Source organism: Cervus elaphus, chromosome 31 (genome assembly GCF_910594005.1).
Source record: "Cervus elaphus chromosome 31, mCerEla1.1, whole genome shotgun sequence".
In the NCBI taxonomy this organism is placed as follows: domain Eukaryota; kingdom Metazoa; phylum Chordata; class Mammalia; order Artiodactyla; family Cervidae; genus Cervus; species Cervus elaphus.
In genome coordinates, this window is record NC_057845.1 from 3,230,601 (window position 1) to 3,258,046 (window position 27,446).

The following is a 27,446-nucleotide window of genomic DNA, read 5'->3' on the forward strand; positions in this document are numbered from 1 at the left end:
GACAAGGGCTGTGTTGGAAAGGACAGATCACTTCTAAAACAGTGACCTTCACACACATTCCCAGAAAGGCTGCCTATGCTGATTTTAAACTCAGGCCTGCCAATGCCCTTCCATTTCAGGCACTTTGGCCACAAGAGTGCTTCTGTGTTATCAGGAATTGGAGGTACACCAAAATAATCTCTGACAGGCAAAGAACTGAAGAGATGCTAATCTCACTCTTGCATCTCCTTGTTCTTTGGCTGAGTAAAGCAGCCAGCACATTGCTACGTTTGTGATTTTAAATCTACAACATTTAAAAGGATTAGACATATGTCAGTGTAAACTGGAGAGACGGAGTCTAAAAAAAATTAACACAAGGGAAATGTTTGTATTCAAATGTCAAACACTTTATGTGTAGATTTAGCGTTCTTTCTTAGCCACAAATAACATTCCAGGCTATAATTAATTTATCCGTGTTCCTATCGGCCCAGCATTATTCCAGAGCTTAAAGGGGTAGAGAAAGGCGGGGTGGGGGTGGGGGGTAAACCAACACTGTTATTTCTTTTGGAAAAACTTTCTTAATTAGACTTGTGCTCTTGTCATAACAAGGTGAAGGTTTTTTTTTGTCAAACGCAAGGGCAGCTGTGATGCCTGGATTTGTGGGTCTGTAGCCAGATGTATCATCTTGTTTGGATGATTCAAGGGTGACAAAAATTAGTGCAGGTGCCCCCAAGCTGAGCTTAAATGAGTATTTTAGTGGATGGATCTTGCCGTCCACCCATCAGGCAACATTCAGTGGAACCAGTCACAGTAGGACCCCATAGAATTGATGCTATAGAATTGAATTTGTTTTACAGGAAAGGCAGTCCTTGGTCTAAATCCTAACGTAACAGCCATGAATTACCCAGCATTTCAGGGGTCCATAGGTCTGCAGAGGTGTAGGTAAAATATTGCCCGTGTGTGCCTTTGGGGTGAGCATTGGGGAGAGCCATACCTTTTCTCAGATTTCCAAAAGAATCCAGAAAAATCAAGAACCATTGCTCTGAAAGGATAAACAGAATATATACATCAATTCAGTTCAGTTCAGTCACTCAGTTGTGTCCAACTCTTTGTGACCCCATGGACTGCAGCATGCCAGGCCTCCCTGTCCATCACAACTCCTGGAGTTTACTCAAACTCACCTTCATCCAGTCGGTGATGCCATCCAACCATCTCATCCTCTGTCGTCCCCTTCTCCTCCCACCCTCAATCTTTCCCAGCATCAGGGTCCTTTCCAAGGAACAGCCAGAGAAAGGCTCTTGTAGAAACTTTGTTCTGAAAGGGACCCAGAACAAAAGAGACAAACTCAATCCCCACAGAACCAGGCAGAACATTCCATAATGTCTTGGCACCAGGCAGGCCTGCTAAGTGTCGTTGTTAATGAAAGTGCTGGTCACCCAGTCATGTCTGACTTTGCCACCCCATGGACTGTAGCCTGCCAGGCACCTCTGTCCATGGAATTCTCCAGGCAAGAATGCTGGAGTGGGTAGCCATTCGCTTTTCCAGGGGATCTTCCCGACTCAGGGATCGAACCCGGGTCTCCTGGCATTGCAGGCAGATTACCATCTGAGCCACCAGGAAAGCCCCAGAGAGAATATGGAGTTTTCATTTTTCTGGAAAGGGGCTGTGCCATTAGCTCCTGTCACTTGCTGTTCTGATAAATATGGGCATGAAGTTTCTGGATCCAATGGGTTTGGTGAGAGAAGCCAAACGTCTTGATAAGTTTGTATAAGAGCTCTCAGTCTTTTTAATCTGAAAAATCAATTCAGAATTAAAGCAAACAAACAGACCCTCTGCCTGTAGGCTCAGAACTGGCCCACGGGTTCCGTCCTCTAAGACCTTTGCGGAAGATCTGGGATTTGACCAAGTCCTGAGCCCCAGGTGGAGGATGATCATCGATCTGTGGTTTGGGAAGTTGGAAGCAGAGGGCCAAACCCGAGGAAGGGTGTGGGGCAGGGAAAAAGATGGGCCATGCACAGAGGGGCCGCATCTGCTGCTCTGGGAGCTCAGAGGAGCAGAGGTGAGAAGTGAGGTCGGGGAGCTGCAATGGCCTGTAGGACCCAAGCAGGCTGGGGATGGTCTCTTTTTGGACCAGGAGCAGCCCCTGAGAGGGTGTTAGGAAAATGCTGCCATTGGGTAAGACGCCTCTTCTGGGCAGGACTCCCAAAGAGGAAACTGAAGCTGGCCTCCTGTGACCAGGTGAATCAGATGGGAGATGTCGACTAAAGGAAGAGGAAAAGATAAGATGTGAGCACCTAGTGGCCAGCAGAGAAGACATGAACAGGTTCACTCATCTGTGAGGGATGCTGACACGGCCGGAGCAGCACTGGGTGGGGGGATGAGGGGGTGGGGGCGGTGTCAGGTCCCAGATGGCATCACCAGGCTCTCTTCCACCACTCTGCATCTCCCTACCTGTCACCAGAGGCAGGACGGGGACTTCAATGTCTCCTCCTCCATCTTGTCCTTCTCGGAGGGAGGAAGTATTACAATTTCAGCACAACGCAGCACCCAGGTTATGCCCTGCGGCTGCTCGAGAAAAGTTGCCGGCTTTCCAGGCATTCTTATTGAGAAGTGAGAGCTGCCCCTGGGGGTAGTAGCAGCCCTGGGGAAAGGGTCAAAAAGCAAGAAGGAAGGGGGCCTCGGGGGAGGGAATGTCCCCAGGTTAATGCAGGGGCATCTGGACGCTCATGGGACTGCAGCCAGGGGGAACAGAGATGTCTGCATGATGCCAGGCTTCATATGTGCATCCAGGATGAGTTCCAATGAAGACGGTCCTCTCTGGTGAGTGTGGCAGCATGTGGAAAGGGTTGGGAACGTGACCAGGCTCTCCAAGCTGTGAGCTGAGATTTGCGATCTCACTCAGAAAGAATGAAAAGTGGCTGGAGCTCTGGCCTTGGATGTCCTCTGCATTGAGGTGGAATACAGGAAGAAGAGAAATAAATCCACTGAAAGGAGCAAGGCTCAAGTCTGTAGACCTTCTTCTTGAGACCAAGAAGAAGGGAGAAGGTGGAAGAGTCAGAGAGAAAAAAAAATAAGGAAATGACTCAAGGACTCTGCGGCTCTGTTGTTATGATTGTTTAAGGCCAATCACACCTGTTAAACGGGAAGGTGCAAAAATGAAAAAGTAAAAGAAGAAGGAAAGAAAAGAAGCCACTTTAAGTTCGCCAAAGGCAACAAAAGACACTCTTTCTCATCTGTAATCATGTTTTATTATTACAAACAGGAAATGACAGCAACAGTATCGCCAGCAATAAAATAACTCATCACAGGTGGGATGAAGAGAATCAGAGTGAGAAATAAGGACATCACCAGTCATTAGAACTCTTCGCTTGCTTCCACACACAGTGGGACCTACCGTGTAGCACAGAGAACTCACCCATCACCCAGTTACTGTGCAGACTCTGTATTTGTATGTTGGGAAGTGTCTTCAAAAAGGTATTTTGTGAATGGCAATATTTTATTTTTCCCATGCCTCTTGGCATGCAGGATCTTAGGTCCTCCACCAGGGATTGAACCTGGGTCCCCTGCAGTGGAAGCAAGCACAGGGTCCTAATGAGTGGCTGTTGCTGCTGCTAAGTCACTTCAGTTGTGTCCGACTCTGTGCAACCCCACAGACGTCAGCCCACCAGGCTCCCCCGTCCCAGGGATTCTCCAGGCAAGAACACTGGAGTGGGTTGCCATTTCCTTCTCCAATGCGTGAAAGTGAAAACTGAAAGTTAAGTTGCTTAGTCGTGTCTGACTCTTAGCAACCCCATAAACTGCAGCCTACCAGGCTCCTCCATCCACAGGATTTTCCATGCAAGAGTACTGGAGTGGGATGCCATTGCCTGCTCTCCTAATGAGTGGGGATGTTCTTATTTCTCTCTCTGATTCCATCCCATGTGTGAGGAATTACTTTATTGCTGATAATACTGTCAAAGGTTGAGATGCTGTCCCAACCCCTGACAGGGAGGGGCTTCTGCAGATGTTCTGGGGTGCTCCATCCATGCATGCTTACCTGGTCCACAGGTTATTACTGAAAAGGGGAGCACATAAGTTCAAGAGGACAAAGAGTTTTGCTTCAGTGATCCATTTTTTCCTTCTTGGTGTGGAGTCCTTTGTGAAAAAGTGAGCAAAAAAAAAAAAATACATACAGCATGACCTTGAGGGAGTAGGATCTAGGGAATTTTCAGATATAGTTTATGTATTTTTCCTAAATATTAAAGAACATAGTTGCTGCAAAAAAAAAAAGAAAGGAAAACATAGAATGGTATAAATATGAAAATGAATCCAATGGAAGCCATCAGTAGCAAATAATCTTAAGATTGTGGCATGCTTTCTTACAGTCTTTTGAAATAATGCAAAGAAAGTAGGGAAAACCACTAGACCATTCAGGTATGACCTAAATCAAATCCCTTATGGTTATACCATGGAGGTGATGGATAGATTCAAGGGACTGTATCTGGTAGACAGAGTGCCTGAAGAACTCTGGGTGGAGGTTTGTAACATCGTACAGGAGATGGTGACCAAAAGCATTCAAAGAAAAAGAAACACAAGAAGGCAAAATGGATTTTTGATGAGACCTTACAAACAGCTGAGAAGAGAAGTGGAAGACAAAGAAGAAAGGGAGAGATCTACCCAACCGAAATAGCAAGGAGAAATAAGAAAACCTTCTTAAATGAACAATGCAAAGAAATAAAGGAAAACAATAGAATGGAAAAGACTAGAGATTTCTTTAAGGAAATTGGAGATACCAAAGGAACATTTCATGCAAAGATGGGCTCAATGTACCATTTAGGGTTTGTATTTTTCACATAACAGTACAAACTATTTGTAAACATTGTCCCCCACGTTGTTACCAGCTATTTGTAAGCATTATGCTAATGACCACATACAATATTCCAGTGTGTAGGATAACATTCTAAAATACCTACCATAATGCAACTGCTTTTCTATTTTGAGACACTTAGATTCTAGTTATTTAAAGTAAAACTGCAAAGAAGTTTTCTAAGCATAAAGCTATTCTACAATTCAGATCCGCACCATAGAATAGATTTCACACAGTATAAGTGCACATCAAGGCCATGGACCGTTGACTTTCCAAAGTGGCTCTATGGGCTTAGACTAGCAACCATGGTGCAGGGTAGTGCCAGCTCCACTTGTACCCACTGGGCTGCGTCCCAAGATGCCACACCCATTGGACCACTTACCAGAGCCTTCATGGGGTCCTCCCCAAGAGAACTCCCAGGTGCAGGCGCAAGAAGTGACTGGCATCCTTGAAGTCTTTAGGCGCAAGAGAAAATGTCTTCTATCTGTAGGTCAAGAATCGAATTTCTCTGCTTCCTGCCTGCAGACTGCAAGCCTGGACCTTCTTCCCTAGTGCTTTCAAGGGACTGTCATTTAGGAACTGCCCCTCTCAAGCTGGTCTCCCCCACCACCTCCAGGCTAGTGGGCAGCTGCTGGGAGATTTGCCTGGAGGTTACTGGGGCCATGGCTTTGTTTTTTCCCATGATGGCCCCAAAGTCTGCTCCCCACCACCCCAGGAACTTTGGATCTGGGCTGCCAAGGCATGGGTGGCTCCAGTCACTGACACTTGTGCACCGACACCTGTGCACCCTCCTAAACCACCCCCCTCCTGTCTGTCTGTCCACAGCTGCACCCCGAACTCAGGACAGGACACCTGGTCAGTAGGTGCTCAATGAAAGCTTGCCGAATAGATGTATGGCCACTAGTGGGTTTCAACTGATGCTTTTGAACTGTGGTGTTGGAGAAGACTCTTGAGAGTCCCTTGGACAGCAATGAGATCCAACCAGTCCATCCTAAAGGAAATCAACCCTGAATATTCACTGGAAGGACTGATGCTGAAGCTGAAACTCCAATACTTTGGCCACCTGATGCGAAGAACTTACTCCTTGGAAAAGACCCTGATGCTGGGAAAGATTGAAGGCGGGAGGCGAAGGGGACAACAGAGGATGAGATGGTTGGATGGCATCACCTACTGGATGGACATGAGTTTGAGTAAGCTCCGGGAGTTGGTGATGGGCAGGGAGGGCTGGCGTGCTGCAGTCCATGGGGTCGCAAAGAGTCAGACACGACTGAGCGACTGAACTGACTAACTTGGGCACAGTTAACAAGGGTCAGCTGGGGTTTTGAAAAGCGTGCTTGAAGTGATTGTTTGGAGTTGTTTGCAAAGGAATTTAGTGAGTGTCTGGCGGAGAGTGGGGGGTCTCCGGGACTGACTTGTCTTGGCCACTGCGGCTTCTTGTTTGCCAACTGCACCCCACCCCACACCCTCCCCCCAAGAAGGTACAGCTGTCTGGCTGTCCGGCTGGCTGGCAGTTCTAATACAAACTCTCGGCGGGCTCTGCGCCTACTCCAAGTGCCAGAGCATTTGCTGGGGCTAAACACAGGGTGCTGAGGATCGGGGTGAACCCGGGGCTGGACCGGGACGCGCGGGGATGGGGCGGGGCGCCCTGTAGCTCCGAAGGCCCCGCCCGCTCCGCCGCGCTCCCCGGGCCGAGCGCGCAGCCGGCCGCGCGGCTGTCGGTGCCCTGCTCTTGGCCCGCGCGGACTCCGCTGCGCACCCGGCTCTCTCCGCGCCCCAGATCCGGTAAGTCAAGGGCTCCTGCCTCCGGGGCTTCTCGCCCGGCGGCGCGCGATGCCCTAAATCGGGCGACCCTGAGGGGAGGGTCCAGGCATAGGGTCTCAGCCCCTCTGGGCTGCCGTGGGTGCCCCCAGGCAGGGGGCGCCGCGACCCCCTTCTTGGAAGGCAGAGTAGATGACCCGGACTCACGCCTCTGCCCTCTTCACTTCTAGAACGCTTGCAGAGAAAAGTCATCTCAGGGCCAAATAACAACTCTTCCCCGTTATTATTAAATGACAGTCGTTCCTGTAGAAAGTTGGGGAAATACTTAAAAGCATCCAAAGAAAACTAAAACCGCCCACGATCTTAGCCCCCGCTTGGGTTCAGAGACCTCCAGATCAGGCAAGACGCATACACACCGGCCTCAAAGGGGATTTTTTCATTTTGGGGGACCAGAAAAGTTCTTGGACCTTGGCACGTCCCCAGGGAAAAGGCAAGGGACACGGAGAACATTACTGATATCTGATCTTAAGTGGGGAAAACCTGGAACTTTTAGAAGAAAGTTGACCTGGTACCAATCACCTGTTATGCGCCCAGGCTATCATGTGCTAACCCACCCACCCCATCCCCATCACTCCCAAGCTCCACCCTCGATTTTTTTAGACTGCTGTACCTGAACTGACCCTTTGAGTCCCCTTTCAGGTTAAGAAAGAGCTTCCAGCTCCATAAAGGATGGTCTTGTCAATAACCACAGCTGTTACTTATGGTCAGAATGATGGGGAACTTTGCTGTGGTTGACCACTGCTTTAAATCATGTGATCAATTAATTGCCAGCAGGTGCAGTGGACTCTGACCTCTGGGCTTCTAACCAGGGTGCAGAACCCCTCGGCTTGCTCTGGTCTGTTTCATGCTGCCGATCAGAGATGAGCTGAGGTTGGGTCTGAGGAAGGCAACCTTGGTTTCCAGAATATTCAGGTTATCTCTGGCTTTTGACAGGTTCTTAGGAAGTGGATTACTTTGAAAATAAAGTACACCGTGAAGACCTCTGAGGGACTCGCTCTTGTCATCTCAAGTCTCTGAAGGCAGAGCTGGTGAGACAGTTTCTGTGTGTTTTGGGCTTTCTGGGAGTTGAATGGGACATTTACTCACTCAAGTATTCATGCATGCATGCCTGCATCTGTGAATATTTACTCTGTTCCTGCCATATGCCAGACATTGTTCTAGTCTTTGGGCTACATGGGAACAAGATAGGCAAAGATCCTGGCCCTCCAAAGCCCTCCAAAGATAGGGAAGACAAACAATAAACAATGAACACAAGAAACAAGAAAACTGTACTGAATGCAGTTGATAAGTACTATGGGAAAAGGCAGAGCGAGATAAGAGTTACAGGATGTGGAAGGCAGGAGTGAAAATTTTCCTGTATTACTGACAATTACTGATGGCCTTAAACCTTTCTAGGAAAAGCAGAGTTGTACATATATATAACTATATTAATATTATATATATTGCATGCTATATATAATATACAACTATATTAACATAAAGTTTAATATATAAAATAATGCTAATTAACTATACATAAAAATAATTTACATTTTATTACATAAAAACATACTACATTGAAAGAGGTTTTCATTTGGTTACCCACTAGCCTCTTTCCAGTGTGAATTCTACTTTATTGGTTATTTGCTCCTCACATTCAGGTCATAGTTGATTGCACTTTCCTATTTAATTCAGCAAACCGTTACTGAATCATTCTGGAGGCGTGAATGAGGTCAAGGTGAACAAGACAGTCTCTGACCTTCCTGAGACCCCTGGAAATGCACAGAAACGTCGACAAAGGATTGCAACACAACTTAGAATCTGGGTAGTAGAGACAGGGCACTCTAAGGGCCCAGAGGAGGGGAGGGGACCCCTGAAAGGGGCTTCACCGGTTGGCATAGATGTGCGCGTATGGTGGACCCATGGAATTCTGACAAGCAAACACAGGGGTCTCGCCTTTTTTGCAGAGAGACCAGCAAAAGCAAAAGACAGGAAAGCATGGGCTCATTCCAGGCCTCCCTTACGCCCTGTAGTATAGTCAGGGGGAATCCCATTAACCTCAGTTTTCAGATGAGGAAACTGGGGCTCCCCGAGTTCATTTAATTTGCTGAACCTGAGATTCTTCCTTCTCTGTGACTTCAGGTGTCCTCCTAGAGAATGCCCTTCCATTTTGCATGCCAAAAGGCTCATCCTTTTCACATGCAGAGTTTGACCCGATCCCTCTCATCAGCTCCCTGGTTCCCATCTCCACCCTTCACACCTCAGAGTTCCTCTCTGTAATCCACAGACAGGTCTGAGAAGCTCTTGATCCTATAACCAGACTCGAGCCAGCAGGGAGTCCTTTTTCGATCTCAAGTCCTTTTCCGATCTTTGAGGGCAGTCGGGTGTCATGCCTCTGTACAGGTTTCATCCTGATTTTTTGAGACTGTGGCCACTTTAGTGACTCCCCTGCTGGGAGGGAAGGAGGTAAAAAGCCCAAAACAAAGCCAGCTGATTGCCTGGAAGGGTCTGAGCCCCTGTTGGTTTCTTTGCTGCCAAGAGGCAATTTGGACATTCGGTGTTCAGTCTCCCAGTCGTGTCCGACTCTTTGTGACCCTATGGACTCCAACATGCCAGGCTTCTCTGTCCTTCACTGTCTCCTAGAATTTGCTCAGATTCATGTCCGTTGAGTTGGTGATGCCATCCAACCATCTCATCCTTTGCCACCCTCTTCTCCTCCTGGCCTCAATCTTTCCCAGCATCAGGGTCTTTTCCAGTGAGTCAGCTCTTCGCATCAGGTGGCCAGAGTATTGGAGCCTCAGCTTCAGCATCAGTCCTTCCAATAAATATGCAGAGTTGATTTCCTTTAGGATGGACTGGTTTGATCTCCTTGGACATAGTGTTGTGATAAAGATGAAAACAATTGACAGTTACTTCCGAGGAAAATTGGAAATTTCCTCACCGAATTCTTGACTCAGTAAGATCCTGTTCACCCAAATGAAGCTTATCTGTAATTGTTTGAAACTAGTTCTGCTTCCTGAAGCAAAGAATGTTGATTTCAAAACTGGTCGCTCTTTCAAGGAAAGGGTTAGGGAATGCTGTCAAGCGTGAGGGGAATGTCACCCCCATCCCACCTAGATAAGTCCACTACGGTCCCTGGGAGCCTCCTGGTTTCGCCAGAACTGAGCCAGGGCTGGAATTTGTATCCCTGACCTTCCTCCTTCCTGGACTCTACCCCAGAATCTGGCCCTTGCAGCAGAGAGCTTGGAGTCAGCCACAAAAGCCCTTTCAGTAAACGTGTAGGAAAGAGTCAGAGGTGCAGTGCTGGGAAAGCTGCTCTAAAAGCGTGTTATCAGTGCTGATACGCGACAGACCCGGAACTCCACGGAAAATGTAGAAGGTGAGGCCTGTGCTGGGAATACAGTGACATCACTTGCTGCCCCCTCTTCCCCTGGGGTGCAGGGGGAGGTGCTGGAGGCCCACTTGGTCTCCATTTGCAACTGTTCAGCTCACCCCAGCGGCCCACAGTCACGAATCCTGAGTGAGTCTCGGTGGACCAGAAGCCCTGGGACTAAGCTTTGAAAAAAAAAAAAAATTGCACTAACCTTGACTGGACAGCAAGGAGATCCAACCAGTCCATCCTAAAGGAAATCAACCCTGAATATTCATTGGAAGGACTGATCCTGAAACTGAAGCTCCAATACTTTGGCCACCTGACGCAAAGAGCTGACTCATTGGAAAAGACCCTGATGCTGGGAAAGATTGAAGGCAGGAGGAGAAGGGGATGACAGAAGATGAGATGGTTGGATGGCATCACCGACTCGATGGACATGAGTTTGAGTTAGCTCCAGGAGTTGCTGATGGACAGGGAATGTGACATGTTGCAGTCCATGGGGTTGCAAAGAGTTAGACATGACTTAGCAAATGAACAACAACAATCCTTGGTTAGGGGCAGTGTCTGTGAGACCCTATGAAACGTCTCAAACCCAGGCAGAAGTAGAAACTTCTGGAACCAACCCTCCCCTCTTTCTGGGCCCAATAAGGCCAGTTTGAAAGTGTTCAGCACAAGCTGAGCATCAAGCTGGTTGTGTTTGGAGTTGGACCTTCCTGGTTCCTGCTGCTCCTGCCCCCTCCAGCCTGACATTCCCTGAGTGAGATACGAAAAGCTGTGGTTCTCCCTGGTCCGGGAGAGGGCTCTTCTGTTGCCTATTTAGATCAGAAGCCAGTCCCCACTTGGGTAGACCCAGTTTTATCTGATACAAGTGTCTGGCTTCTCAGTTTCTTTGAGCCTGAGTACAGATCCACCTTCTCTCTGCAAGATCCGGAGAACTCCCTTTTCTGTGCTAATAAAATGTGAGTCCATGGCTAAAAGATTAAAGTTGACAGATGCATTTTTGATAGGAGACATGACCTCAAGCAAGTCAGCTCACCTCTATTCAGCCCAGTTTTCTATAAAGTTAAGGTTGAATCAGCTGGTCTCCAAATCCACTGGAGTCCAACAGTCTTAACTGTGGCCACCAGGCAGTGCTTTGGCATTATAACGGATGTGAGCTTAGGGAGTGGGCCATAAGCCCCTAGCTGTCATGCAGATTAGGTTCTGTGTCATTTGTATCTTGCTGATTATTAGAGGATGTTGCCAAGCTCATCTTGTGACTCATTATGCAAACACACATGTGACCCAGCAGGCAAGCCTTGGGGGGACAGAAGGCATTTAGCAAAAGCAATACGACAGAAGTGTAAAGTCAGAAAAGACTTTTCGTTAAAAATAACAGCATTGTTATTTGAAAGGCAGTTAATTCACTTGACTTTTCTGGTTTGCCCTCAAGTTCCAATAGGCTCAGCAGAGATACCAGCATGAGTTCAGACGGGGGCAGCTGAGGTCACGGTGATGACTTAGGAATTTTTCTCCAAAACTCCTGTTCAGTTTGTATGAGGGATGCACAAGACTGAAAAAGAAAATCTGAAAAATAAGCAAGATGAGAAAATTATACTATGAAATTGCTATTTCTCCTTTTATAAAGTTCTTCCAGGTATTCAGGGAGCACAAAACACTGATTGGTCAGTTTCCTAAGGGTTAGGGTTCTCAATCATGGCTACCGAGTAGGATCACCTGGGAAGTTTGAAAAGTCACAGTGCCAGACAGGAACCCAGGCCAAGGGTCTCTCTTCCTTTCTTTGTAAGGCCACTGCCCTGTCAGACTAGGGCCTTACCTTTAGGACCATACCTAGGTGGCTCAGTGGTGAAGATTCCACCTGCCAATGCAAGAAACCCAGAAGACGCAAGTTTGACCCCGGGTTGGGACAATCCCCTGGAGTGGGAAATGGCAACCCGCTCCAGTATTCTTGCCTGGAAAATTCCACGGACAGAGGTGCCTGGCCAGCAAAAGTCCATGGGGTTGCAAAGAGCCAGACATGACTGAGTGACTGAACATGTATGCACAACCTTAATTAGCTCCTAAAGACTACCTCCAGCCACATTGGGGGTTGGGGCTTGAACATATGAATTGAGGGGGACACAGTTTGGTCCATAGCATGTAAACTAACAGATATACCTATCACACAATATGTGCATTCAAGGAACTCTTTCTGCTGACCCCCTGTGGTGACAGGGGCTGGAAATGATGAATAGAAATAAATGCGAATCAATTAATCGTTTGCTCAATCAAGAGAGGGCACTGTGCAAATCCCAGGTGGCACACCCCGTAACAGAGGAGTGTGGTTAGGGCACCCTGGGATTTTTAAAACCTCTGTGCAGTGTGTGTCTGGTGGTGGTGGCAGTGGGGTGGGTTTGAGGCCAATCCATGTTTTGTGATTTCAGGTTGCACTTTTCTTTAAGACAGTTTTCCTGGGAAGTTCAACCTTGGCTCTCAGGATGATCCTGTCTAACGCCACGGCCGTGACACCTGTGCTGACCAAGTTGTGGCAGGGGACAGTTCAACAGGGCAGCAACACGTCTGGGCTGGCCCGCAGGTTCCCGGGCCACGAGGATGGCAAGCTGGCAGCCCTGTACATCCTCATGGTCCTCGGCTTTTTCGGCTTCTTCACCCTGGGCATCATGCTGAGTTATATCCGCTCCAAGAAACTGGAGCACTCCCATGACCCGTACAACGTGTACATTGAGTCTGACACTTGGCAGGAGCAGGACAAAGCGTACTTCCAGGCCCGGATTCTGGAGAGCTGCAGGGCGTGTTACGTCATTGAGAACCAACTGGCTGTAGAGCGACCCAGTGCATACCTTCCTGAGATGAAGCGGTCGTCCTGACCCCAGGACCGGTCAAAGCTGGACAGAGCCTCCCTGATGAGCTGATTTTTCTAATCACATGTTCCTTATTTTCTTTATTGTATGAGTATAATTGGGGGTTTTGTCTATCATAAGGGGTGAAAGGGGGATTTAATATCACTACATTTCTAAAATCACATTCCTTCTATAATAGATTGTCAGCCGTTCCCCAATATCCATGACTGCCTTGTTAATTGCAGCAAAATCCCCACGATCATGGCCTCTGAGAATAAGAGCCATATTTCCCTGACTCCCTTGCAGCTCGCAGGGTCATGTGTATGAAATTCTGGCCAGCAGAAGGGAGAGTGATGAGTGCAGTTTCCCAGTGAGCCTTGAAAAGGAAAGGATATGTCCCCCAGCCCCCTTTCTCCTTTCCCACTGGCTGGGACATGAATGAGGTGGTGAGCCAGCTTTGAGTCTGGAAAAGGACTGTGTTTTCACAGATGGCAGAGCAACAGGAGTCTGGGTCCCTGGGCAGTGGCATGGGCCAGGTCTGGTCGGTCACCAGCTCAAACTTCACAAGAATGGGAAACCAACTCTGATCTTCCTTAGGCCACTGTCATTTTGGTTTCTGTTAAAGTAGCAGAATGAGCTTCCCTAGTGGCTCAGTGGTAAAGAATCTTCCTGCAGTACAGGAGCCTTAGGAGATGCAGGTTCAATCCCTGGGTTGGGAAGATCCCCTGGAGGAGGGCATGGAAATCCACTCCAGTATTCTTGCCTGGAAAATTCCATGGACAGAGGAACCTGGTGGGTGATAGCCCATGGGGTTGCAAAGAGTGGGACATGACTGAAACAACTTAGCATGTGCGCACAAAGTAACAGAATCAACATACTAATGAACACACCTTTCGTGTGGGACTGAGACCAAAGGCATAACATTTCCATATTTGTCACAAGCATGCTTTCCCCCCTGTTACAGAACCTCCTTTGCCCTCTTCACCTGTACCTTCACTACAGAGGCTCCATCCTCTCTCTGCTTTCCTGCCTCCCACTCCTCCCTCCTGACCATCCTACACACACACACACACACACACACCCCTCCCAAAACACACACACCCACAGGCGCACACCCACAGGCGCACACATGCACACAGAAACACACACAGATACGTAAGGACACACACACACATTTCCTGGTCACGTAGCTCAATCTCAGTGCTGTGGGATTGACATGCAGGGAAAAAAATAATCCCACTTCAGAATATGTACCAAGGGGGAGGGTACTCAGGTATCATGGCAGGAGGGATGGTGGCACCCACCACCTCAAGATCCCCAGGAGGGATTTCCCTGATCGTCCAGTGGCTAAGACTCTGCATTCCCAAGGTAGGGGCCTGGGGTTCGCTCCCTGGTCAGGCAACTAGATCCCACATGCCACAGCTAAGACCCAGAGCCGCCAAATAAAGAAAAAATAAAAAAGACCCTGGGGAAGGTGTGGGTGTGGGCTGGGAGCAACCCAGGGGACTGGGGTGGCAGGGCCTTTTGGGATGATGTGCCCACCATGGTTGAATTGTGTTCCCCTCCCCCCTCCAAAGACACCTTCAAGTCATAACCCCTGCACCTGTGAATGAGACCTTACCTAGAAATAAGGCCTTTGCAGATGTGATCAAGGAAGTTACGGTCATTGTTGTTTCATCACTAAGTCTTGTGTGGCTTTGCGACCCCCATAGACTGTAGCCTGCCAGGCTCCTCTGTCCATGAGCTTCTCCAGGCAAGAATACTCAAGTGGGTTGCTATTTTCTCCAGGGGATCTTCCCCACCCAGGGATTGCACCCTCCTCTTCTACACTGGCAGGTGGATTCTTTACTGCTGAGCCACCATGTGGGTCCTAATCCAACACGGCTGATGTCCTTATAAAGTGAAGCGAAGTGAAGTCACTCAGTCGTGTCTGACTCTTTGCGACCCCATGGACTGTGGCCTACCAGGCTCCTCCATCCATGGGATTTTCCAGGCAAGAGTACTGGAGTGGGTAGCCATTTCCTACTCCAGGAGATCTTTCTGACCCAGGGATCGAACCCAGGTTTCCCGCATTGCAGGCAAACGCTTTACCCTCTGAGCCACCAGGGAAGTCCCCGATGCCCTTATAAGGAGAGGGAAATTCAAGCAGAGCCTGGGTGATGCAGCAGCAAACCAAGGACTGCCAAGGACTGCAGGTCATGACTGGAGCCTGGGAGGGGCAAGCAAGGACGCTCACAGACAGCGTTTCTGGCAAACGTGGCCCCAGGACGCCGCTCTCACACTTCAGGCCTCCAGAACTGCAAAGACAAGCGGTTTATACGGATTGAAGCCCTTCAGGCGGGGCCAGTTTGTTCCCGCAGCCGCAGTAACTCACACAGCACCTCTCCCCCACCACCCCTGCCAGAGACAGCACGTTCCTCTTGGCTCTTCTCCTCACAAGACAGAGATTCCCTTGGACACTTCCCTCCCAACTGGGAGATGGGGAAGGGAGTCGGGGTGGAGGCAGATGGTATCGGGGACTCGCTCATGGCAGCGGAAACATACTTATGAGCCTCGATGAGAGACTCAAAAGACATATGCCCTTGGTCTCAGCCTTCTTCCCCAGAGGCCCTGGGTCACCTGCCCCATCCTGAACACTTACCTGCCTGGGCATTCCTAAAGAGGATGGAATCCTTACAGAAAACATGCTTGTTAGAAACCTGCATATAAAATAATAAAAATAAAATAATATAAACATTTATGTTATAATAAAAATAAATAAATGCACATAGTATAAATTTGAAGCAACACGCAAGGATTGCAGGTCATCCTCAAATAGACCACTGGGACCCAGTCCTTGCTTCATGTAACAGACAGCGATTCCTTCGTGAGTTGAAGGTGGGGTTCCTGACGGAGCATCTCTGAGCGGAAGCCTGGCAAGGTTACTAGCCTCCAAGAGGAGTGGTTATTTGCATCAGAGTACTTTGAAAATCTAATGAAAACTATGATCACCCCCCTCCCCGCTGCCAAGTTGAACACAGACACATTTTTACCCACCATCTTGGGGGTTCTTGGGCTGCTGGAAGCCCACCTGTGATGGCTTGTATCTCCAGCCCCTTGTGACCACCCTCCTGTGACAGACACACGTGGCCCCTAGTGCAGGTAAGCAGGCTGAGCGCGCGGGTTTGGAGAGGGACCCAGAGCGCATGTGGTCTGCAACGTGACCCTCAGCAGCAGGTGGACTCGGGGATTCCAGGCACACAAAATAGTTCTTTATCACTGGTTCACATTCCCCCACTGAGATTCCTGCCCCTTTTAAGGCAGGATTCCTGCCCCATGAGCTATAGTCCTCCCCGTCCTTGAACAACCAGGCGTTCAACTCACTTCCCCACGTCCATCAAACCTCTTATAAGGCACACCGTGTTCAAATGCTTGTTGCCATATTTAAAATTTTGGTTTAACATGCATGGGGTGCTGACTATGAGCCAGGCACTGTTCTGAGCTCTTTAAAACCAGAATCTCAGTGTTTCGTATGCAATAGTGGATGTGTCCACTGGATAGGACAACAGGCGTTTTGTGGTGATAACAACATCTTTTTTAAAAAATTAGAGTCTTTTATCATGATCTGTCGGAGAAGGCAATGGCACCCCACTCCAGTACTCTTGCCTGGAAAATCCCATGGATGGAGGAGCCTGGTAGGCTGCAATCCATGGGGTTGCAAAGAGTCACACATGACTGAACGACTTCACTTTCACTTTTCACTGTCATGCATTGGAGAAGGAAATGGCAACCCACTCCAGTGTTCTTGCCTGGAGAGTCCCAGGGACAGGGGAGCCTGGTGGGCTGCCGTCTATGGGGTCGCACAGAGTCGGACACGACTGAAGTGACTTAGCGGCAGCGGCAGCATGATCTGCGGTGTGTGTTCTGTTAATAGCACTCTGATACTTTAAAAAAAAGTCAGTGTGGGTTCTCGGGGGTCTCTGCCTAGGCAGTTCAGGGGCTCTGGAATAAGGAAGTGTGATCGCCTATGGATAAATTGCCATCAACACCCCTGGTCCTACAGCGAGAAAGCAAAGGGGCAACGTCCCGGGGTGGAGGACTCCTGTGAAGGGAGGGCTGAGGCTCTCACTGGTGTTCTCAACCAGCCAGAAACTCAGGCAGAGTCTCCCTCTCTCTCGCGCTTTCTTTTTTTATTGTAGTTGATTTATAATGTTGTGTTAATTTTGTACAGCAAAGTGATTCAGTATTTTATATATATATATATATATATATATATATATATATATACACACACACACATTCATTTGGGCTTCCCTGGTGGCTCAGACGGTAAAGAATCTGCCTGCAATGCAGGAGTCATGGGTTCGATCCCTGGGTTGGGAAGATCCCCTGGAGGAGGCCATGGCAACCCACTCCAGTTTCTGGCCTGGAGAATCCCACGGACAGGGAAGCCTGGTGGGCTATAGTCCATGGGGTCGCAAAGAATCGGACATGACTGAGTGGCTAAACACAGCACAGCATAGACGTTCATTTACATGTTGTTTTCCATTATGGCTTATCACAGGGTATTGGATATAGTTCCCTGCACTATACAGTAGGACCTTGTTGCTTCTCCATCCTATATATAAAGTTAGCCTCTGCTAACCACAAACTCCCAGTCCATCCGTCTCCCACCCTCCTTCCCCCTTAAAACCCACAAGTCTGATGCCGACATCTGCGAGTCTGCTTCTGTTTCTGTCGTATTTTAGATTTCATATAGTAAGTGACGTCACAGAGGCTTTGTCCTTCTCCTCCTGACCCCGGGCAGTGTGAAGGTCTCTGGGTGCCTCCGTGCCGCCGCGTGGAGTGGCTGAGCGGTGCCCTGCTGTGCAGATGGGCCTCATCTCCATCTGCTCATTGGTTGGTGGACGTTCAGGTGGTTTCGGTGTCTTGGCTCATGTGAACGGAGCTGCTATGAACACAGGGGTGAGTGGGTCTTTTTGAATTATAGCTTTGTGTACGATTTTTGGGCAGAGTCTAGGTGGACTTGCTGGTTTTGAAGAGAAGCTGGAAATCTGGATATTCATTTGAAATCTCCTGATTTTTAAAGATTGGCGACTAATTCAATTTTTTAAAAAATTTGTAGGCCAAACAAAATGTGCCCTTGAACTGAATTCTGCTCAAAGACCCACTGACGTACAACCTCTGCTTTGAGGAGGAAGAATAGCCCCAGGCCAGCCCCACACCACACTTGGTAGAAAGCTGAGTAAGGAGACGATCCCGCCTCTGCCGGGCTGCCCGCCCTGGTGGCAGAGGCGGGCAGGGTCACGGGCGGCAGAAGCGGGCAGGATCACTGGCGGCAGCTGACGAGGTGCCGTCCCGGCCACAGACACTTGGAGCCCAGTCCCCATAATGGGGACACGGCATCGGGCTGGCTTCACTGACACCTCCCATTTGCATGCCAGGCCCTGCACTCTCCTTGGTATATGATGGTGGTTTAGTTGCTAAGTCGTGTCCAACTCTTGTGACCCCACAGACTGTAACCTGCCAGGCTCCTCTGTCCGTGGCATTCTCCAGGTAAGCATACTGGAGTGGGTGCCATTTCCTTCTCCACTCTTTGGTATAGGAGAGGGCATGAACTCCAGCTTTGCTCTGTAGACTCAGAACCGCTTGTGGAGTTTGCCCTGGAGCAGGGGACCCACTCTGTGAGCAGACAGTTTAAGCTTGTGAGCCTCCTACAGGACTGAGGATGGACTGGGAGCTGGGCTGCACTGGCCAATTCAAAGAGTAGCTGGGCACCTCACCTCAGCGGGACGCGCCCAGTCTGGCTGGGCGAGTGGCTCCACGTTAGGTAAGACGTGCGGTTCACTGGACAGCTGGCCTCGGAGAACAAGCTCCCTGAGGGTTAACTGGACCACAACTCTCACTTCCATGCTGGGGAAACAGCCTCAGCGAACTTCAAGGACACACCCAAGGTCACTGGTTGCCAGAAGGACAAAGCCAGCAGGACGTGTGCTTCCTTAACTTCTGCCTCGCTGACCAGTCAAGGGCTCCTAGGAGCCTGTGAGGTGGGGAAGGAACGAGGGGCCTCTGACTTTATTCTTTAATACACACTAATTCTACTCGATCATTTTTTTATGAGATATCATTTAGCAAAATGAGACAATTTACTCTCAAAAGCAACCCCAATACCATCTGTACAGTATACCTAGAGGTCTGCTTAGACAAGGCAGAAGATAGTCCAGCATGCGGGTTGGGACATTAAAAAAAAAGCAGACTGAGTCCCAAAGAAGGCAATTGCAAATTCTCATAATATGACTTGAAATGTTATCTTTGCACTGGCTCTGAACTTCGGCCTCCCCTGAGGATACTATAGTAATTCAATAGCAGCCATCACAAGAATTAGAAGTAAACTGACAGACAGAGAAAATTGTTATGGATTCTACAGTCTTTGAATCTCCAGGCAAGGTTGTGCGGAGAGCAGGTTAATGGCATGACTCTCTCCAGGGGGACACCAGGTCTTAAATCCACTTCAGTAGATGGCTTCGCTCTGGGCACACAAATGTTGAAAAAAAATGAGACGTAAATGCCAAATCAGTTTAAGGGAGGTAACCAAAGGCTATGAGGATTTGAGAACAGAAGAAACGTACCGAAAGTGAAGGATGGATTAATGGGTAAACTGGTCAATTCTTTAACTGATTCCTTGGATATATAAATCCAAATGCAAGTGCAAAAAGGAGTCAGGGAGTTAGAGTGACTGGGCCCTCGGCTTCCTTGGTTGTGTCTATTTAAGGCCACAGGTACCCCAGTTATTTCCAGAGATGCTGGGTTTTGTCTGCTGGTCTTGGAGGAAAGCACTCTGGGTGTGGCTGCCCCCTTGTGGACACCTTGAGAATTTCTCAATGCCCTGAGCTCCTGGAGCCAGATTGGGTGCAAGCTTGGGGCCCGCTGAGGTCCTCCAGGTGGGCTTTTATACATCCACAGGAAGCTAGACGTCTACTCACTCATCAAGTTCAGCGGGAAAGATCCACTGTGGTCATTATTATGAAACAAGAGGGAGAGAGACAGAAGCAAGCCTCTGGAAGGGCCTTCTGAGCAGGGGCCTGGGGGCCCAGAATCCTGAGGAGCCACTAAGACCCACTTCTCCCTTCCTTGGTGCTAGAATCTGCTCACCCCCTCCTCCTCTCCAACCATCTCTTTATTGTCTTTTCCAGCCCTTTGAAACCACCTCTCACCCAGACCTAAGACCCTTTAATGGTCCAGGCCTGTGGCCACTGGTCTTCAGTGAAGATGCTGAGCAAATTTGGGTACCAGTCACCCAGGTGACCTGGTTCAGACACTCTCACAGTGGGGGGAGGGGAACGGGGAAAGTGGCTGCTTGTCTAGGACCCCCCACTGCTCGCCCACCCCCCCCCCCCCCCACTGGGCATTGTCCTCTCACTCCCCACAGTCCCCGGAAGCAGCTCCTCTCAGAGTACAAACCAGGAGGGAGTGGGAGGAGGCTGGGTCTGGGGGCTGGGCTCACCCTGGGGACGGGGCAGGGGGCTTCCCCCAGGATGAGAAGGGCTCTGGGGTAAGCTGGCAATGAAAGACCTTAAGGAAGCACAAAGAATGGAGAATGTGGCTTCTTTGGTGACAGTCCAGGAGATCCATAGAAAGGAACCCAGGCCTGCTAACTGCTTTTTAAAACTTTGTTGTTGTTTAGAAAAAAAAAAAAAAAAAACTTTGTTGTTGTTTAGTTGCTCCGTTGTGTCCAGCTCTTTGTGACCCCATGGACTGCAGCACGCCAGGCCTCCCTGTCCTTCACCAACTCCCGGAGTTTGCTTAAACTCATGTCCATTGTGTCGATGATGCCATCCAACCTTCTCATCCTCTGTCGTCCCCTTCTCCTCCTGCCCTCAATCTTTCCCCACATCAGGGCCTTTTCCAATTAGATGGCTCTTCGCAAATTAATTAACTTTTTATGTTTTTGTCTGCACTGCGAAGCATGCGGGACCTTAGTCCCCTGACCAGGGATTGAACCCACAGCCCCTGCAGTGGAAGCACAGAGTCTTAGCCACTGGACAGCCAGGGGAGTCCTCCTCACTGCTTTTTAAAGATAGCTTTCCTGGGAGAATTCAGTGAACCATCGTATTAACTTCCTGTGGCTGCCATGAACAATGGCCACTTGAAACAACATAAATGTATCCTCTCATGGTTCTAGAGTCCAGAGTCCAAAATCTGGGTGTCAGTAGGGCCCTGCTCCCTCTGGGGCTCTTGGGGAGGACCATTCCTGACTCCTGCAGTGCTGGTGCCCGCTTGGCTTATGGTCACATCACTCCAGCCTCTGTCTCTGTCTCTGTTGGCCTTCTGCTCTGTGCGTTCCCTTCTCTTCCTATACGGACACCACCCTCTTCCAAGATGATCTCATTTAGTTCCTTACCTTAATTACACCTGTAATGACCCGATTTCAAAATAGGGGCATATTTTGAGATTCTGGGTAGACATGGATTTTACTCAATTCACTACAGTGATTCTGGGCTTCCCTGGTGGCTCAGATGGTAAAGAATCTGCCTGCAATGCAGGAGACTCGGGTTTGACCCCTGGGTCGGGAAGATCCCCTGGAGAAGGGAATGGCTACCCATCCTTGCCTGGAGAATCCCATGGACAGAAGAGCCTGGTGAGCTACAGTCCATGGGATCGCAAACAGTCAGACACGACTGAGCAACTAACACTTTCGCCTTGCACTTTCACGGTGATTCTCGGCCATGGGTGTAGACAGTGCCTAGCACATAATAAACTCTCAGTATATGTCAGTATCACCTGTTTTCACCCCCTGAAAGGTGCTGCTATAAATGCAGGTGTGATTTTTCTCCAGTGATGTCCTCACTGCGTATTTTCCTTCCTCCACCACGGGCCTCATCACTTGTTTGTGTCTGATCAGTCAGGGTCCGATGAGGAAGAGAGAAACCCCACTGTTTGTTTTGGCAGAGAAATTAATGGGAAGAAGTGGTTAAGCAGGTGTTGAAGAACTGAAAAAGGTGAAAATGGGAAAAGAGACTGAGAAAACCAGGAGGTATTAACAGCACGCGGCAGCCAGAACTGCACGACAGAGTGCCTGTCTCTTCTGGGAAGGCGACTGGCCTGTCAGTCCTCACACGGGCTGCCTCACGCAGGGACTCGGAGGTGAGATTGATTGTTTGGGCTAAAATGTAAACTGACCCATGGGGACTGCTGCTGCTGCTGCTAAGTCACTTCAGTCGTGTCCGACTCTGTGCGACCCCATAGACGGCAGCCCACCAGGCGCCCCCGTCCCTGGGATTCTTCAGGCAAGAACACTGGAGTGGGTTGCCATTGCCTTCTCCAATGCAGGAAAGTGAAAAGTGGAAGTGAAGTCGCTCAGTCATGTCCGACTCCTAGTGACCCCATGGACTGTAGCCCACCAGGCTTCTCCATCCATGGGATTTTCCAGGTAAGAGTACTGGAGTGGGGTGCCATTGCCTTCTCCACATGGGGACTACTCCTTGGATGTCAGAGGCTGCCTTCCAGGGCTCCATGTTGGATATATACTAGGTCAAACTCCCTGCCTGCTTTACTAAAGTAAATGGTGGACTTTCTGATATTTGTGGCCAACAGGAAAAAAAAAAAGAGAGAAGAAAAGAAAAAGTCCAAAGTTTCAGCTGTTAAGCAACCCCTTGAGAGCTTGCAGGACTGCCCCCCTCCCTGTTAGGGATGTGTGAATTCAAGGAGTAGCTAAGGGCATGTGCATGTTAAGCAACCCTTTGAGAGCTGGCAGGACTGACCCCCTCCCTGTTGGGGATGTGTGAATTCAAGCAGTAGCTAAGGGCATGTGCATACGTCAGGGTGCGCGCGTGCATGCACACACACACACCCCCACACACACACCCAGGCTGATGCTGTACCAAAGGAGGAAAAGACAGGGAGAAGTAAAAGCGTCCCGAGGTCGGGACTTCCCTGGTGGTCCAGTGGTTAAGACTTCACCTTCCAGTGCAGGGCGTGCAAGTTCGGTCCTGGTTGGGGAGCTGAGAGCCCACGTGCCTCGGGGCCAAAACACCAAAACAAAACAAGCAATGCTGTAACAGATGCAGTAAAGGCTGTAAAAACAATGGTGGCTTGTGGCTCAGATGGTAAAGAATCTGCTTGCAATGCAGGGGACCTGAGTTCGATCCCTGGGTCAGGAAGATCCTCTGGAGAAGAGAATGGCAACCCACTCCAGTATTCTTGCCTGGAGACTCTCACAGACAGAGGAGCCTGGCGGGCTACAGTCCATGGGGATGCAAATGAGTCAGGCCTGAGCAACTAATACTTTCACATCAGAAAATCATAAAACAAAACAAAACATCACCTTGCAGTCAAATCAAAGGGAAGGAGGGGGCCCCACGTGGTGCCTGGAGGAAATGAGGTAGGAGGTGTGTTTTCCCTGTGCCCGCGTGTTCACAGAACCTTTGGGAGAAATTGAAGCAGGTGTGGGAATTTTGTCTTTTGATGAAACCAGAGGAGGATGAGGATGTTTGAGGACTGTATTTTTCAAGTTGATTTCTGGGGACTTATAAAAGCACTGAGGCCTTCAGGGTGTCACGCACTCCAGCTCACAAAGGTTACAAGATGTCAAGACGTACTGCACTTGGGACAGACCCAGAGTGGACTTGCTAATGGGGCACTGACCCTGTGCGTGTCCCGCTGCCAGACTACGCTCAGCTCCATGGGAGAGCAGACCACAAAATTCACACCACTGACATGGTACATTGGATTTTGAGGATGGGGAGGAACATTCTAGACTAGGGTTTGGCCAAGTATGGCCTATAGGCCAAATCTGACCTGCCCGCTGTTTTGAAGTTTTTGTTTGTTTGTTTTTTGGCTGTGCTGCATGGCTTATAACATCTTAGTTCCCTGACCAGGGACTGAACCCAGGCCACAGCTGTGGAAGCACTGAGTCCTAACCACAGGAGGCTTCCCTGGCGGCTCAGTGGTAGAGAGTCTGCCTTCAATGCAGCAGATGCAAGAGATGTGGGAGACATGGGTTTGATCCCTTTCGATCCCTGGGTTGGGAAGAACCCCTGGAGGAGGAAATGGCAACCCAGTCCAGTGTTCTTGCCTGGAGAATCCCATGGACAGAGGAGCTTAGAGGGCTACGGTCCATGGGGTACCAGGAGTCCAACGCATCTCATCAACTAAACCATCACCACCACCTAACCATTGGACCGCCAGGGGATTCCTGTTTTTATAAACAAAGTTTTATTGTGACACAACCACATATTTATTTACATACTGCTTAAGACGGCATGCTTGCTACAGAGGCAGAATTGTGTCTTTGGGACAAAGATCACATGAATCACAAATCCAAAACTATTGATTAACTGGCCCTTTACAGGAAAAAAAAAAAAAGGATGCCGACTCCTGTTCTGGACCCACCCTGTGGTTTTTGATGACTTGGCAATACTCAGTAATATGGCCCCACATGGCCCCGAGGAGGTACATTCTGCAACGGGTAAATATAGGAGCCACAGGTGAGAGGCAGGTGGGCTTTCTCTGGAGTTAAATGGAGTCAGACCAGGGCTAAACGTCCTTCACGGTTCTTCGAAGAAGTTTTGTCTGTTAAGCATGGAATAACAGAATTTGTATTTTTTTAAAAAAATCAATGACTGTTGAATTATGCACTTCACAATTTTTTTGAGTGCTTTTGTACGCGTCATGTGCAAAATTCACGTTTCTAACCATTGTTCTAGAAAGCATGGAGCAGGTCCCACAGTAAACAGGGCCGTCTCATTAGCGCCCTCTATTGAAAACCCTCAAGCTGGTCACCCAGGGAATCCTTTTCCGGGCCGCCCCCGGGGATGGTCTGGTTGCTATAGCAGCCTCTGAGCGCAAGGTGGCAGAGCGTCCATGGAGTACCATGGAGCCCTGGCCCGCAAGAATCCCTGAGTCCAGAGTCCTCAAGGGCCTCCTGGAGCGCCCTTGGACAGAGGAAGGCTAGCGGTGGTCAGGTCAGGAGAGCTGACACTGAACGACTGAATCAGCAGTTACTGGCAGTGCCAAGTCAGAGGGAGAATGAATTACTGCATTTCAAAGGTCCGTTGCAATAAAGTCAGGGCAACCTGCACACACATAGTTCTCCTCCCTCTTCTGAGTCTCCCTCCCGTGGCAGGCTGTTTCTCTTACACAGTGGGACGTTTCTACAAGAAGATGGCAATCAAGCGCAGAGATGGATGTCTAGGGCATTAGATTTTAAAATGTTTGAAAGCTAGAATGTCAAACATCTTTAGCACAGAAATGGCTGCTTTCCTGTAATGAGTTAATACGTTCATTGCAAGTTCTTCACTCTTAAAAAAATGGATTTGCCTTTTTAATCAGTAATAGACACTTAGCAAAAAAAAAAAAAAAAAAAAAATCACTTAAAAGGAAACTGCCCAAAGGACAATAACAGGATTCTTAGGTCTTTTCAGAAGTATTCTTTGCATATACGAGAATATCCAGCTTTTATATACAAATGGTGAACAGCATGCCATCAGCCTCTTGCTTCTTTTCTTCCTACTTATCAAGATGTTGAAGGCTGTCCCTCTTTCACACACAAACATCTGCCTCATTCCTTTTAATGCTTGACCAGGATCCCATTGTGTGGATTTCCATACCATCTTTTTTTTTTTTTTTAATTGGGAGGAAATTGCTTTACTGTATTGTGTTGATTTCTGCTGTACAACAGCACAACCCACACCATTTTTATCCTCCTCTCTTGATGGACATTTAGATGGTTTCCAGTCTCTTGCTTGCAATGACCAGACCTGCACGTATATCCTGGATATACTCTCAGATCACACCTAAGTCCCCCGAACTTCCCAGAAGATGGCTGAGTAGTCAGAAGATTATACAATTTTATACTTATATTTTTTATATTTTATAAATTTTATGTCAGAAAATGTGAATAGTGCCCCTTATCCTCAATAATGATAGTAATAATAACTGACTTCTATGATCCGTCGCTGGGAGTCAGACACCATTCAGACGGTTTTGTACACTGTAGTGAACACACTGTGGATAGACCCATTTTACAAGAGTTTTTATACTCTCCTCTGTGCTAAGTCACTTCAGTCGTGTCCAACTCTTTGCAACACAATGAGCTGCCAGGCTCCCCTGTCCGTGGCATTCTCAAGTCAAGAATACTGCAGTGGGTTACCATGCCCTCCTCCAAGGAATCTTCCTGATCCAGAGGCTGAACCTGCATCTCTTACGTCTCCTGGCGTTGGTAGGCAGGTTCTTTACCACCAGCAATCCCTGGGAAGCCCTTTCCACTTCTACCAGAGGTAAATGAGATCACTTTATAATTTGAATTTGCATCGATATTATTATAAGTGAGAATGAGTATATTCTTTCTACTTAAAAGTCATTCGCAAAGGAGCTTAAGAGAACTGTACAGACAACCCACTCTGCCTGGGTATGGTTTGTAAATGTCAGGCTCTGAAATTGGGTCAATGGTCTTGTTATTTGTAGTCTCTGTGTTATGTCTTCTTAACTAATTAATAAATGTATACACATTAGGGACTTTGAAAAAAAAAGTAATTCACATTTGTTTTTCTTTCTTTACATATTTTTAAATCTTTTTTTCAATTTTTCTGTGACATAACTGTCTGTGTCCTTTGACCATCTTTCTGTTGAACTGTTTTTAATGTTAGAAACCTTTTACATGTTAAGAAGTTTGACATATTACCCTGTATGTTGCTAATGCTTCCCCCAAGTTTATCATTTATTTTTTTGTCTTGACTTGGTTGATAGTATTTTGGTTTTTTTGCCACAAAGAAATTTTCAATTCTTATGTAGTTGGATTTATCAGTCTTGTCTTTTGTGAATTTTGACTTTTGTGTCATGCTTGGAAAGATTGCCACAATCTGGGATTACAAAAATAAATCTCCCATGTTTGTTCCAGCTCTTTTATAGCTTTCTTTTTAAAAATCATAATTTAGCTCCATCTGGAATTTATTTTGATATACTAAAGTAGAGATCCAATTTTACTCCTTCCCAGATGTTGACCCAGTTGTCCCATGCATTTATGAGACAACTGGTCTGAAATGTCCTCTTTATTTTATACTCTTTTCCTGAAAGTTTTTTGAGTCTGTTTCTGGAATTTCTTCTGTTCCACTCATCTGTCTGCCTGTTTTATGTGCTAGAATCAAGCACTTTCAATTTCTGTGGTTTTACAATTTATTTTGGTTTCCCAGGTGGCAGACATGGTAAGGAACATGCCTGCAATGCAGGAGACATAATGAAGTGTGGGTTCGATCCCTGGGTCAGGAAGATCCCCTGGAGAAGGGCCTGGCAACCCACTCCAGTATTCTTGCCTGGATAATCCCATGGATAGAGGAGCCTGGCGGGCTATAGTTCATGGGGTCACAAAGAGTCAGACACGAGTGAAACAACTTAGCATGCACGCCCACAATATGCTTTAACATCGTGCGGGGATGTTTCATTACTTTTTTTTCCCCTAGAAAATTATTGGCTATGCTTGCATGCTCAATTTTCTGTATAAAATTTAGCCTTAACTTACCTGTGTGAATTTGAATGGAGCAAGGCTCTCAAAGTCTTTGTTTAAATAGGAAATTTCGTGGATTTATTTACCTTATGCTTCAGGTGGAAGAAGAGGAAATCCAAAGAAAGAAAGATA

General features: G+C 48.2%; 1 protein-coding gene across 9 annotated transcripts; it reads left to right on the top strand.

Moving 5' to 3' along the window:
* The first annotated feature begins 6,369 nt into the window (after positions 1-6,369).
* Positions 6,370-13,053, top strand: KCNE1 (potassium voltage-gated channel subfamily E regulatory subunit 1). 9 transcript variants are annotated; one of them, XM_043893171.1, is made up of 3 exons: positions 6,370-6,607; positions 7,577-7,671; positions 12,419-13,053. In XM_043893171.1, exon 3 carries the CDS (start codon positions 12,473-12,475, stop codon positions 12,860-12,862), a length of 390 nt encoding a protein of 129 aa, XP_043749106.1. In that variant the 5' UTR covers positions 6,370-6,607; positions 7,577-7,671; positions 12,419-12,472; the 3' UTR covers positions 12,863-13,053. The 9 variants fall into 9 exon arrangements, with proteins under 9 accessions (XP_043749106.1, XP_043749107.1, XP_043749102.1 ...); XM_043893172.1 differs by having other exon boundaries at positions 12,441-13,053; XM_043893167.1 differs by having other exon boundaries at positions 6,372-6,607; positions 12,437-13,053.
* The last annotated feature ends 14,393 nt before the right edge of the window (positions 13,054-27,446 follow it).